The sequence below is a fragment of the Ziziphus jujuba genome, chromosome 1, assembly GCF_031755915.1.
Source record: "Ziziphus jujuba cultivar Dongzao chromosome 1, ASM3175591v1".
NCBI lineage: Eukaryota > Viridiplantae > Streptophyta > Magnoliopsida > Rosales > Rhamnaceae > Ziziphus > Ziziphus jujuba.
Window position 1 is genome coordinate 1,883,918 of NC_083379.1, and position 13,656 is coordinate 1,897,573.

The 13,656-nt window shown below is 30.2% G+C and overlaps 1 protein-coding gene across 4 annotated transcripts; it reads left to right on the top strand.

The window, feature by feature from the left end:
* The first annotated feature begins 3,722 nt into the window (after positions 1-3,722).
* On the top strand, positions 3,723-13,246 carry LOC107419829 (putative inactive cadmium/zinc-transporting ATPase HMA3). 4 transcript variants are annotated; one of them, XM_048481213.2, is made up of 10 exons: positions 3,723-4,126; positions 4,730-4,962; positions 5,842-6,099; positions 9,526-9,623; positions 9,878-10,133; positions 10,226-10,363; positions 10,530-10,857; positions 10,974-11,176; positions 11,302-11,504; positions 11,610-13,246. In XM_048481213.2, exons 2-10 carry the CDS (start codon positions 4,749-4,751, stop codon positions 12,990-12,992), a joined length of 3,081 nt encoding a protein of 1,026 aa, XP_048337170.2. In that variant the 5' UTR covers positions 3,723-4,126; positions 4,730-4,748; the 3' UTR covers positions 12,993-13,246. The 4 variants fall into 4 exon arrangements, with proteins under 4 accessions (XP_048337170.2, XP_048337175.2, XP_048337177.2 ...); XM_048481218.2 differs by having other exon boundaries at positions 3,724-4,126; positions 5,847-6,099; XM_048481220.2 differs by lacking the exon at positions 4,730-4,962 and having other exon boundaries at positions 3,724-4,126.
* Positions 13,247-13,656: the final 410 nt, after the last annotated feature.

The following is a 13,656-nucleotide window of genomic DNA, read 5'->3' on the forward strand; positions in this document are numbered from 1 at the left end:
ATGGGCTTTTCAATTGGACCTCCTTGTGAAATGGCTCAACAAATTTTTTACCTTCCGGCCCCACCCAAAATGGACGTGACTAATATAAAGCGGCCTACTAGAAGAAAATTGCTGTGAACCTCTGTTAGTAGAAATTATTCAACCATTTGATAGTAAACCAATGTTTTCCTCCTTGATTCATCAAAAAATAAATAAAGAAAAAGTTTCCCTCTTTCAAATGCAAAATAATGAAGATTATATTATGTATAGGACTTCGACAGCCCAATAATTAACCCTTTTAACAAAGGATAAGAAGAGAAGAAAGTCTTCACAATAACAGGTACGTACTTACATCAGCAGTTAGACTAATAAGTTGCACTAAACAAGAAAGATAAAGGAAGATAGCGTGACGCATTCAAAAAAAATAAATAAATAAAAATAAAAATGAGTGGGGATCAAAGTCATACAACCGTTATTGTTCCTGAGCTTTACGCAATTTGCTTTAGTCACGTAGATGATAAACTCTCTTTAGCTAATAACGCTACGAAAAAATAAAAAAAAATAAGTATTACATCTTCAAAATCATAGATATATATAAATATACACCTTAACTAAGACCCAAAAAAAAAAAGGCGGTTAATTAACCTCAAATGAAAAAGCTCATTCCAAAAAACAATACAAAGAAAAAGGTGAAAATGTCTGCTCATTATTTTCTCGCTTTCTTTCCTCATACACAGACTTCATTGTGTTTTCCCATTTTCAATAAAGAATGTGATTTTCGGTCATGATTTTCTCTCACATTCATTATTAAAGAACTTCAGGTATTAAAAAAAAAACCTAACTGTTTGATTAGACTATTCCTCAAGTGGCCTGATGTGTTAAAGGGTATGTATAATGCCATCTATTTTAGAACCTCAATAACCTGATTAATGATAGGGATTAGGTCCTCTTAATTTATATGAATATGGAATGGAACATCTCTCAAGTTATTTTAACCACATATAATACCATCTATTTTTTATGTGTAATTCACCAAAAAGAATCCTTCAAATTTTAAGCTTCTTTAAAAAAAAAAGGACTTTATATAATTAATTAACCATTAAATATATTTATAGTATGATATTTTATGGTTAAATCGCACATGAGATTCTTTATTTTTATAAAAAACATAGAGGATTCAATTTCGACTGATGTTTTTAAAACTAATTAGATGTAGTTAAAACTCAAATAAAGCTTAGATTAAAAGAAGAGTTTTTTTTCTTTAAAAAAAAAAAGCATTTAAAAATATAGATCCATAAAAGAGATAGAAAAATAAGTTTGTAACTTTTAATTAAAAAAAAAATACCATTATTGAATATTTGTAAAGCAGGAAGATGATTTTGGCACAAAGCTTAAAAATAGCTTTTGGATGTCAAGGTCGCTTTTTTAAACTTTTGGCAGGCTATGGATCAAATATGAATTATATTTAAAATAAATATGGTTGATAAAGTTAAGATCGTCATTTTGACTTGACTAATATATATTAAATTTATATACAACAAAGTTGGACGGGCCAACAAATAAAATTTGATCTGCTTCTATGCATTGTTTACAATTTAAGATACCAAATTATTATATTTAAAATTCAAAGTCCATCCCCAAATTAAATTGCCCAATTTCATCCAATATTCCAATAGTAACGTTACGTAGTTAAGTGGCTCAAAAGCTCTTGTCCTTTTGCATTCTATAATTAGTCCCTAACCAATTGGATGATCAATTTGAAACGAGAAAAGTCAGAAATTTAAGAGTTTTAACAAATCAAAATCTTGATTTTAAGTTGAAAACAAATTTTAATGCAGTTGTTTAAGAAAATTAATTAAATGTTGTGAACAAATTGCTATGATATTTCAAACATACAGATAAATTATGTTCATCATCTTTTCTAAAATAATAATAATAATCGGGTAATGCCATTCAAATAAGGTCAAATTCAAATGGCACGTTGTTCGTTTATCTATTTATTTATATACCAAAAGTGCTTAGTTTTTTTCTTTGTGGGACAACTTGTTCTCGACACAATTGTTTTTTTTAAAACTTTAATAGGTAAATTTTGGACATCAACTTTTCATTCATCCAAGCATAATTTTAAGCATATTATATATCATTTGGATGAGAGTTTTATTATTTATTTGATGATAATCATTATTCTATATATTAAATTTAATTAAAATATTTAATTTTTTTATTTTTTATTTTTTATTTTAAAATTTAAAAAATAAATCATTTAATAGCATTTATCAATAATGATAAATAGTATATTTTTTTTTTTCATATGGTCTCGTAAACGAAAACAAAAACTGCTTTCATCTTCCGTAATGACCAAGTGGAACCCATGCAAAATTAAGTCTCAAAATAGTCATTTAACTTAGTTATTAAAGCGTGTTTTTCCATAAAGTTTTCTAAGAAAGTGATTTTCCTAGGAATGTTGGGAGTTATTTATTTATTTATTTGGGTTTGGGTTTCGGATTTGAACCAGTGAAAGTAGTAATTTTGCCACTGCTTCCCACGTGGATTGTTTTTTTTTTTTTCTTTTTCTGCGTGTGTATAGGTTTATTTTTTAGGATTTGATGCTCAATGACATGTAGCTATACATGCCTTTTCACGTGGTGAGAGAAATAGTAGGAATTTCAAATTAAAGAACATGGTCTCTTCTCGATGGCGGTACCACCAGCTTTGTGGAAACTGTTTGATCACTTATCAATTATGACAAGTATATGTCTCTGTGTGTGTGTGTGTGTGTGTGTATATATATATATATATTTTTTTTTATTTTTTTTTTCTCTTTGAGAAAGATTCTTTTGTGCAAAAATCAAATAACCACGCATTTTATGATAAGGATTCCTTAATAGTCAGCAAAGAATAATCCAGAAAATATTAAAAAAACTATATCTTAAATTATTTTTTTCTTTTCATATATGAATTCCTCTCTGCATATGTATTATTTTGGGAAGGGAAACTGTTATGTAATTCTTGTTCCAAATAGGATGTCCAATTGTCTCATATTGGACCAAAATCATCACACAGAGATTCAGTATTAGAATTATGTTAACTTTAGTCCAAATTGCTTCCGAATTGTCCCTTGTTGCAGAGAATAATTTGACCAAAATTAATTACAATTGGATTTTTTTTTTATTTACAATAATTTTTCTTCACTCTAGTGTATTAACCGATAAACTTTAAAATATAAATGGAAGTAATATACCAATTGAGTTAATCTTATTTTATTGTAAGTGAAATTTATTATCTCCCAATAATTTACATATTTTACATGAAACACAATGTTTTTTCTGTAATTCTACTTGTTCACTAGGGTTAATTAACTAACTTAACAATCATAATGTAATTTGAAACACTATTAAGTGGATTTTATCATTAAACAATTTTCTAAGAGATCCAAATAATTTTGGAATGTTTATGTGTCGTAAAAGACAAGAGTGGTTGATAATTAAATTTTTTTCTTTTTTTTATAAGGAAAAGTTTAATGGTATCCAAATCAAATTGATATAGTGCAGAAGAAAAGATTGGAAAAGTTAATAACAACAGCAATAATAAAGAACAATAATGAAGATGAATGGAAAAAATGGTAAAGCCTAAGAGAAAAGGAAAGGGACCTAAAAAGTAGTAGTATTTTATTTTAGTTTATTTATTAAAAGAAAAACAAAAAGAAGAAGAAATAATAAATCTTAGTTTAGAAAAAAAAAAAAAAAAAAAATCTCAATCAGGTAGAGCACATATGCCTGGCTATAAGAGCTATAATTAAGAAGCATTTTTGTGGATTCATATGTGGAATCCATTCTACTCTGATTCTCCCACTATTTATATCCCATCTTCAACACAAACTTGAAACCAATTATTCCCACCAAAACTAAATTGGAAAGCTTTTTATTTTTTTTCGGCTGCAAATCTTGCTTCGTTTTCTAATATATTCCTTTCTCAGAGACATAATATGATGTTCATTCAATCTCCCCCAATCAACGCCAAAGCCCATATTTACTCTATTTAAATTTCTAAAACTCTCTTCCCCTACTAGTCCAAAAAACAAAACTACATTACACTCTTCCCACACAGAAGAGGGCAAAAAAATATAAAAAAATCTCACAAATTCAAGGTATAGTAACTCTGCCTCTTCTCTGTTTCTAATTTTATTTGTTTTTGATTTTTATTTTCTCCCACATTTTTTTTTTTTTTTTTTTGGTGATAGTGTTTCTCTCCCACATTGAATATGCAATATATATATATATATAGATGATACCAGAGAATTCTCTCTTTGGTTTTTGTTTTCTTCTCGGACAGCTTCTTTTCTCTTCTTCCCCCACTTGGCTTTTCATGATTAATCATATATCCGACTCACACTGCTTTATCAATGCGTTTCTCTCTTTCTCATATAAACACAGATAGGCAGCGTTCATATAAAGCTAAGCCTTTTGGATACATATATATAAACCAGAAATGAACAGAAAGTTTCTGATATTATTCTCGTGCTTCTCTGACACAAACCCATCTAATGAGAAAGCCTTGGTTTTTTTTTTTTTTTTTTTTTTTTTTTTTTTTTTTCAATTCCCAAAGTAATTAATCTTATTTTTGGTTAATTCTATAATAATCCCCCCACCAACCTTCTTTTTTTTTTTTCCCTTTTTTTTAATACTGAAAGAGAAAAAAAAAATTAAGATCTGACAGAAAAACGAATTTGAATCTTGTTTTTGCTGTATAGAGAAGTGGTAGAAATTACTATGGCTGGTCATGATCAGGACAAAACCAATAAGGCAGTAAAAAAGTTGCAGAAAAGTTACTTCGATGTGTTGGGGCTTTGCTGTTCTTCAGAGATTCCTCTCATTGAGAACCTTCTTAGACCTCTCGATGGAGTTAAAGAGGTTACAGTCATCGTTGCCACCAGAACCGTCATTGTTGTCCATGACAGCCTTCTTATATCTCAGATTCAAATTGGTAGAACACCTAACAGAAGAAATATATTTGTCCTTTTTTTTATTATTATTTCTTTAGTTTCTTTCTTTTTAATTGTTCATTCTTTAAGCTTTCTAATATTTTTTCAATATCCCACAAATGGGTTCTTTAAAATATTATTTGTTTAGAAACAAATCTTTAAAATATTATTTGTTTAGAAACAAAATTTATGGGTATTTTTTCATTATTATAGGAAAAAATAGGATATATTGCTTCCATCTTAAATGATGTATGGGAAGTGGTGCTTTTTGCCTTCGATAATTTTTTTTTTTTATGGTAATAAATAATCTTGTTGTTGTCTAAGTGGGTTAATGAATTGGAAATTTGGATTGGCTGTGTCTTTCCTGAGTTGGAGTTGCTTTTAATGATCTCTAACTTTTCTGAGTGGCAGGTGGGGTTTTCCGAGGGGAGGAGAAGTTTGCTTCCTTTTGTTTCCCCTGTTTCATGATGTTTGTCTTTTTTTTTTTTTTTTTTTAAATGATATTTTTTTATGGCTTTAATTTTTGCTACTTTTTTTCTTTCTTTTTTTCTTTAAAGCTCTTTCTTTAGAACTTTTTTTTTTTTTTTGTTTTTTCCGATGAAGTAATGTTTTTCTGAACTGTAATTGTCCTGGAAAGAGAAAAGGACTTGGAAATTACTTAATTATTAGAGCAAATCATACAAAATTAAAATACAGCCTTTTAATCTCATAATATTTCAAAAGCGGTTGTTGGTTGGGATGTGTGAATCAGTATGACAACACGATAGGAAAGCACAAACAGCATTTTATTTCCTTTACAAATATACCTTCTTTTTTTCTGTTTTTTCTTTTCTTTTTTGCGGGTTCTAATTTGTAAAAATATTTATTTGAATATATGACAGTGAAGGCACTGAATCAAGCAAGATTGGAAGCAAACGTGAAAGTACATGGGGAAGAGAATATGAAAAAAAAATGGCCAAGCCCATACGCAATAGCTTCGGGGGTGTTGCTTATGTTGTCGTTTCTGAAATATGTGTTTCGGCCGCTTGGATGGTTGGCTCTTGGAGCGGTTGCTGTTGGCATTATCCCTGTTTGCTTGAAAGCATTAGTGGCCGTTCGGAATCTGAGGCTTGACATCAATATCCTCGTTATTGTTGCAGGTATGTGAAAATTTTTGTTATTATTTCGATCTTATTTATATACAATTTTAATTATTTTCTTTTTCATTTTTATTTTTCTTGAATTGAACTTAACTAAAAAGGTTTGTGAAAAGTCATGGTTGGAAAAGAATAGTATTTTATATGGAACAATTTTATTCTCATCTAAGATATTTTCCAGATTATTATAGAGGAGATATGATTTGGTTAAAACTTTTTTTTTCCTAATAAAGGCAATGTATAAATATATATAATTATTATTTAGGATTTGTATATTTCCTTTTTAATTGAACATGTTTTGGTATTTTATTTCCTTTTTTTTTTGTGGTTTGTATTTCTAGTTCTTCAACTCGAATTTTAATTGCATGAACGATCGTTATACTTAATTTTGCTTCAACAAATGATTTTTAAATTGATCACTTATAGCATTTTAAAGACAATTTTTTTTGAAAAAAAATTACTTCAAAGATTAAAATACCAAAAAAAAAAATTTAAAAATTAAAGTGCCACAATTATTCTACTATTTGTTTAAAGGTCCAATAAAAAAATAAAAAAAAATAAATCTCTTTTAAAGGTAATTGAAAAAAAGTTCAGACATCTTATATGCCATGTTTTTCTTTATAAATATTTTAGAAGTCTTTACCATATTAAAACTTTATAATAAAGAATAGTGTGTATATATATATATATATGATGAAGTGCTAATCTTATACCATTTATTCAAGTAATTATTTTTTAAAAATAAATTTTTATGTGTATGTATAGTTTAGAATATGGTTTGGTTTTATTAGTCCCTTACGAGGGGTTCGATTGGTTTGGAAGTCAATTTTTAAAGGTGGTTGCCCACGGAGAAAATTAGACCGATCACCCTTTCCTTTGCTTTGCTTTTTACATTTTATAGAATGATGAAAATCTGCAGCACGTCACCTTTTCTTACTTTGATGAAGAGGACGCCACCTTCCTTTCAAATATTCTATCATCTGAATTTATCAGGAAAAAATAAAAAGTAAAAAAAGTAAAAAAGTTGTCTATCAACTGAAAATGACAATGGAAATATAACGAACATGCTAGTAGGACATAGAGCAATAATTATTAAATTAGAATCATGGTTATATCCGTATTTTTGATAGCTTTAATATTAAATTGTTTTATTAGTTTTTAGATTATTTGAAGAGTTAAAAATTTAAAAATTAAATAATAATTTAATATAAATTTAATAATGAATTAAAATTTTAGTTAGGAAAAATAAATTTGTAAAATTTGATAAGTTAAAAATATATTTTTAAATGTTAATCTTGAAGCAATTCAAATAATAAACAAATCAAATTCTGACAATAAAATTATTATATGATAAGAATTTGGTTGTTTATATATAGGTTCGTTATAAACTATTGATTTATAATTGATGATATTTATTTTTATAAAAAAATTGATTTCTATTTTTTATTATTATTGTTATTTATTGCTATTCACACCACTAGCGTATGAATTTCAAATATATATATATATATATATATATTTTAATGTAATATCACCCACTTAGCATTTAAATGGATAACCACAGTATACAATTATGATATATTTATGAAGATCGACATATTTACGTAGAAAAATCTTCAATCAACGTTTAAAACAAGTTGAATAAACCACTAATAATAATTAATATAAGTAGTATTACAAGTGTCATATGGTTTACCAAATAATATAACATAGATTATGTGTTATTATCTCATTAATTGACAAATAAATATAAATTAGATAGGAATAAATATAATTTAAAATAAACTAATAAAGTAATATCATATTATTTTGTAAACTATTTAATGAACTGTTATTCTTTTGGTCAAATATTTGATGAACTATTGGATACCTCTGCTAGTAGTCTGGGATTGAATTAACATTGGGTTCTACATAGATTTTATAGGTTTCTTTTTTTTTTTTTCCCCATTTAGGTTTTAATTTTAAAATTACAAAATATTTAAACAATGTATCATTAATGGTTTGAATTATAATGATTGACACATATGAACTAAATAGAAGTATTTCTCCATAAGTTTATCACGAAGTCCTTACCGTATTAAATCCTTGCAACGTATGATTAAAAAGATATATTGTTAAAACAAGATTAAAAAATTTGAATGAAAATATTGATTAAATTGTTTCATTTATTACTTTTCAAATTATCACTTTGTTTTCTTTTAATTCAAGAATTAAACAAAGTACCATTATTGCGTCCAAAATAAAAACCTACCATTGTCTATTTTGTAGTTTAGAAGATCAACTTTGTTAGATTCTAAAAACCCTTCTTTTTTTTTTTTTAATAAGGGTCAATATGATATTATGGCGTAGTTTAGCAATGACGATATTGTTTGAGTTTAGGACCAAATCGAAACTGGCTATTAAGTAAGGTGTTTTTGTAATTATCCTAAATTTTAAAAGTGGCCTCAAAAATCAAATCCTCTCAATTAATTCGAATGGGATGGATACCATCTAAACTGTCTTAATAGGTCAATTATTAGGGTCACCACCAAGCTATAGGAAAGAAAAAGATAAAGGCTGAAAAAAAAAAAAAAATGTCTTTTGCAAGAAAAAAATAAAGACCAAAAAAAAAGGTACTCTTTCGCTTTTGAAGGAAAGAAAGTTCATTCTGAATTATTACTTTGACCAAACAGTAAACTTCGTTAGAAAATGTAGCTTTCTGAGTCCTAATTCTTCTACATAATTGTAAGTATATCCCATTCAGAAAAGCAGACAAATAGCAACTCCGCTATTAGCCCTCCTGTCTTACTCAATCTAAAGAAAAGAACAACTTTTTTTATACAGAACAACATGTAATGAAATTATTTGACATCAACTTTAATTTGATTAATTGAAAATGACATTAATTTGGCCTCTATCCGCTAGAAAACATCCCACTCCAAACCAAATTTTGGACAAAAAAAGGGGCAACATGCTTTGTCCTAAAATAATGGTGCTTTAGATATAAAAATGACATTTATTGTTTAGTTATATTTGAACTTAGAGACTTGCCTAACTTCATCTCTTTATAACTTCTTAGTTCTCTATTCCAGTGAAGGAAATGTTATTATTTATTTACTTTTTTTGTTACTATCTTAAAAGGAATTTCTTTTTTTTTTTTTTCCCCTATTTAAAGGACGTTATTTTTTTGTTTATTTGTTTATTTATTTATCTTTAAGTATATGTGTATATGTCTTACAATGCATACATGTGATAACTTTAAGTACTTATCAATATCAATAATTTGGGAAATAGTTCCTGAGAGATCGAAACTACATATAGCAGTAGGTATTTGGAAATTAATCCTAGAAACAGGGTAGATAATTAAACATACTTTTTAGATGATTTAGGTTGTATTAAATACTATTTAGTGCTACCTTGACTAACAAGAATCATGTATATCATTGACAGTGATTGGAACAATTGCTATGAATGATTATCTAGAAGCTGGAACCATAGTTTTTCTCTTCACCATTGCAGAGTGGCTTGAGACAAGGGCAAGCCACAAGGTTTGCATTAATTCCTGTTTGCTTTATAAAATGATTTAGTTTATAAAAGAACTACAAAATAGAATTAAAAAAAGTAAAATTTGACTTAAAATTCAGAATATTTTCGATCCCACTGATAATTTCTAATCAAGACTAATTAACATTAATCTGTTACCACGTTCTTTGTCACCAAAAATATTAGCAAGATCAGTAAGAATATTTAGTTGAAAAAAAAAAAAAGAAAAAAAAACAATAATATAATGATACTTTCTCAGGCAAACGCAGTAATGTCATCGCTGATGAGCATGGCACCTCAAAAAGCGGTCATAGCCGAAACAGGAGAAGTTGTGGATGTTGACGAGGTCAAGTTAAACACAGTTCTTGCTGTTAAGGCTGGTGAAGCCATCCCCATTGATGGAATAGTTGTGGATGGAAAATGTGAAGTGGACGAGAAAACATTAACTGGAGAATCTTTCCCAGTTGCCAAACAAAAAGACTCTAGTGTTTGGGCTGGAACAATCAATCTAAATGGTGATACATTTTTCCCACCCTCTGTTTCAGACAAATCTAATCAAAAGGATTTGAACTATTGGTGACAAATTTCATTTACTGCTTTTGATCAGGCTATGTTAGTGTCAAAACTACTGCCTTGGCTGAAGATTGTGCAGTGACTAAAATGGCAAAGCTTGTGGAAGAGGCTCAAAATGGCAAGTCAAGAACTCAGAGATTCATTGACAAATGCGCAAAGTTTTATACCCCAGGTCAGTAAATTTTAACACCATTAACATCTTTCTAATGAGAAGAAGAGAGAATGGATAATGTTTGGAAAGGAAGAAAATTATTGAAAGCTTTCTTGAGAGAGTACTACTGGCTGGCTTATTGAGATAATAATGACAATGAAAATGTTTCATGTTAACATTTATGCAGGGGTGTTGATTATATCGATTTCACTCGCGGTGATTCCTGCAGCATTACGAGTTCATAATCAAAACATGTGGTTTCACTTAGCTTTGGTCGTTTTGGTGAGTGCATGTCCTTGTGCTCTCATTCTTTCAACTCCTGTGGCAACATTTTGTGCCCTTACAAATGCAGCAACATCTGGTCTACTGATCAAAGGGGGTGACTACCTTGAAATTCTTGGTAAAACGAAGATTGTGGCATTCGACAAAACTGGTACGATAACAAGGGGTGAATTCTTCGTAACAAATTTTCAATCTCTCCGTGATGATATTGGCTTGAACACATTACTTTACTGGTAACGACCGCATCTTCTTCCAAACTTTTTGAACTATTACCTCTGTAAAATTCTTATCAAAAGACTAAATGTGGACATTTAAGAGTTCATTAATATTGCATAAAAACTTTGTAAAGGGTATCAAGCATTGAGAGTAAGTCGAGTCATCCAATGGCGGCTGCTCTAGTTGACTATGGACGATCACGTTCGATTGAGCCAAAGCCTGAAATCGTGGAGGAGTTTCATAATTTTCCAGGAGAAGGAATTCATGGAAAACTTGAAGGAAATGATATTTACATTGGTAACAAGAAAATTGCTGCAAGAGCTAGTTGTGAAATAGGTGTGCACTAAACTTCTATGCTTACAAATTCATGATTTTGAGAGGCAAAGCAAGTAAAATTCTAGACATAATCTCATTTCCTTTCCTTGGTTTTTCTAACATCTCTTATGTCTAAACAATTACAGTTCCAACACTGGAAGGCTATGCTAAAGAAGGGAAAACTGTTGGTTACATATACTCTGGAGGAAACCCTGTTGGAATTTTTACACTATCTGATGCTTGTCGATCTGGGGTTATTGAAGCAATCAACGAGCTAAAGTCATTAGGTATTAAAACAGCTATGCTCACCGGAGATAGTCATGCAGCAGCGATGCAAACACATGGACAGGTGCATATTCACTGTTACTACTCACTGTACTTTAGGGTGATAACTCTATCCATATTAATTCCATATTTCTTTGCTAACCAATGAGAATTAATTTGTTATGCACAGCTAGGGCAAGCTCTCGAGGTAGTTCGTGCAGAACTTCTACCTGAGGACAAGGTCAAAATCATCAAAGGGTTTAAAAAAGAAGGAACTACAGCCATGGTTGGAGATGGCATTAATGATGCCCCTGCTTTAGCCATAGCTGATATAGGAATCTCCATGGGCATTTCAGGTTCAGCACTTGCTACAGAAACCGGGCATGTGATTCTCTTGTCAAATGACATTAGAAAGATACCTAAAGCCATCCGGCTTTCCAGAAGAACTATTCGAAAAGTGGTTCAAAATGTCATACTGTCAATTACTACAAAGGTTGCAATCCTGGCTTTGGCCATTGCTGGCCATCCGCTTGTTTGGGCTGCAGTTCTTGCTGATGTAGGAACTTGTTTACTAGTAATCTTTAACAGTATGCTACTTCTAACAGAAACACATAAACATGGAGGTAAATGTTGCAAATCTTCTTCTGCACCTCACGTCCATAAGCACGGCTGCAATGAGAGTCATCATAGCCACTTACACCATAAGCACCAACATTGTAGCTCCAACAGCAAAGCTCCAAAGGTATGTGAACATAAAAAGTGTTCTTCCCACACAAAGGAATCAAAATGCTGTGAACCTAAAAGGTGTTCTTCCCACACCAAGGAATCAAAATGTCAGGCCAGCACCGATGGTGCAAGATCATGCAGTGATAACGAGTGCTTGGACTTGGCTGACATGCATGATGCATGTGTGGATAATAATGCATTACACAATGCAAAACACTGTCACCATCATGGGATTTCTAACATGCTTAATCATGATTTGGAGTCCCAAGATACTCATGATCGCAGTTGTTCAAGCCCTCAAAATGTGAGCTCTTGTATGGAAGGTGATTGTGTAAAAACAGGGAGAGAAGGTGATTTTGTAGGAGGCGATGGATGCCACGATGCAGAGCAGTGTGATCATTCTTCTTCTTTGGTTCAATACAATAAAGTGGTAAATACTAGTGGTCATTGCCACTCAATCCACTGTGGGAAAACCCATAAAAACAATAAAGAGCCAGGGAAAACAGTTGTATCAAGTTGTGTTCACAAACATCAAAATATCGAGGTTGATTCTTGTATGAAAAAGTGCGGTGGAGATCACACGACCATTGATATAGACCGTGGTAGTGAATCTAGTGATCACAGTGAGCCTGTGGCCGTGGAAGGTTGTGTGCATTTAGAGAAGAGGGATTTAGATTTGTGCTGCGGGATGAACGTTTGTACAAGATCTAATGATATTCATGCTTGCAAGAGTTTGGAGAAAAGAGAAATGGGTGGTTGTTGCAAGAGCTACATGGAGGAATGTTGTAAGCATGGAAATTTTGGGGCTGCCTTTGGCGGAGGTCTGTCAGAAATTATCACTGAATAGGAACATACCAAATATGCAAGATATCCAAGATATATATATATATATATATACACATAGATATATATGCTCTTATTTACCTTTTCCATATTTTCTTTTATATTTGAAAATTAAGAAATTAGGAAATTTTGAAGAAATGGCAAGGGCAAGAGATTGCAATCAAGATAGTAAATTAAAAAGAAATGTATTATGTATGATTGTATTAGCATTATGTACAAATTTTTCATAGAAATAAAATGTTTGAGGTTTTATAGTTACCTTGGGGGTTTTTATTTTATTTTTTATTTTTTGTTTATTAGGAATTTTGAAGTAATTTCACCCTTATAACTGTAATGAGAAACATATGCACTGTTATTTTAAACTGTATAACTGAATTTGACTTGTGCAGTACATATATGTGTCACAAACTGTAACATATAGATATATAAATTCTTTGACCAAATCATTCTAACTTTGTTAATTTAGATCAATGATTTAGCATCAAAGAAGAAGAAGAAGTAGAAGGAGGAAAGAAAAAACTCTGCACTCTAAATTCTTGTCAGTGAAAGCCTTTAAATCAACCCCATGAAATGATAACAAGATAACTACTATCAGATTTGGAAGCCGCTGCTGGTATATCAAGTTTGGGGGCAAAGCATTTATAATGCCTATAACATCTAGAGTATTG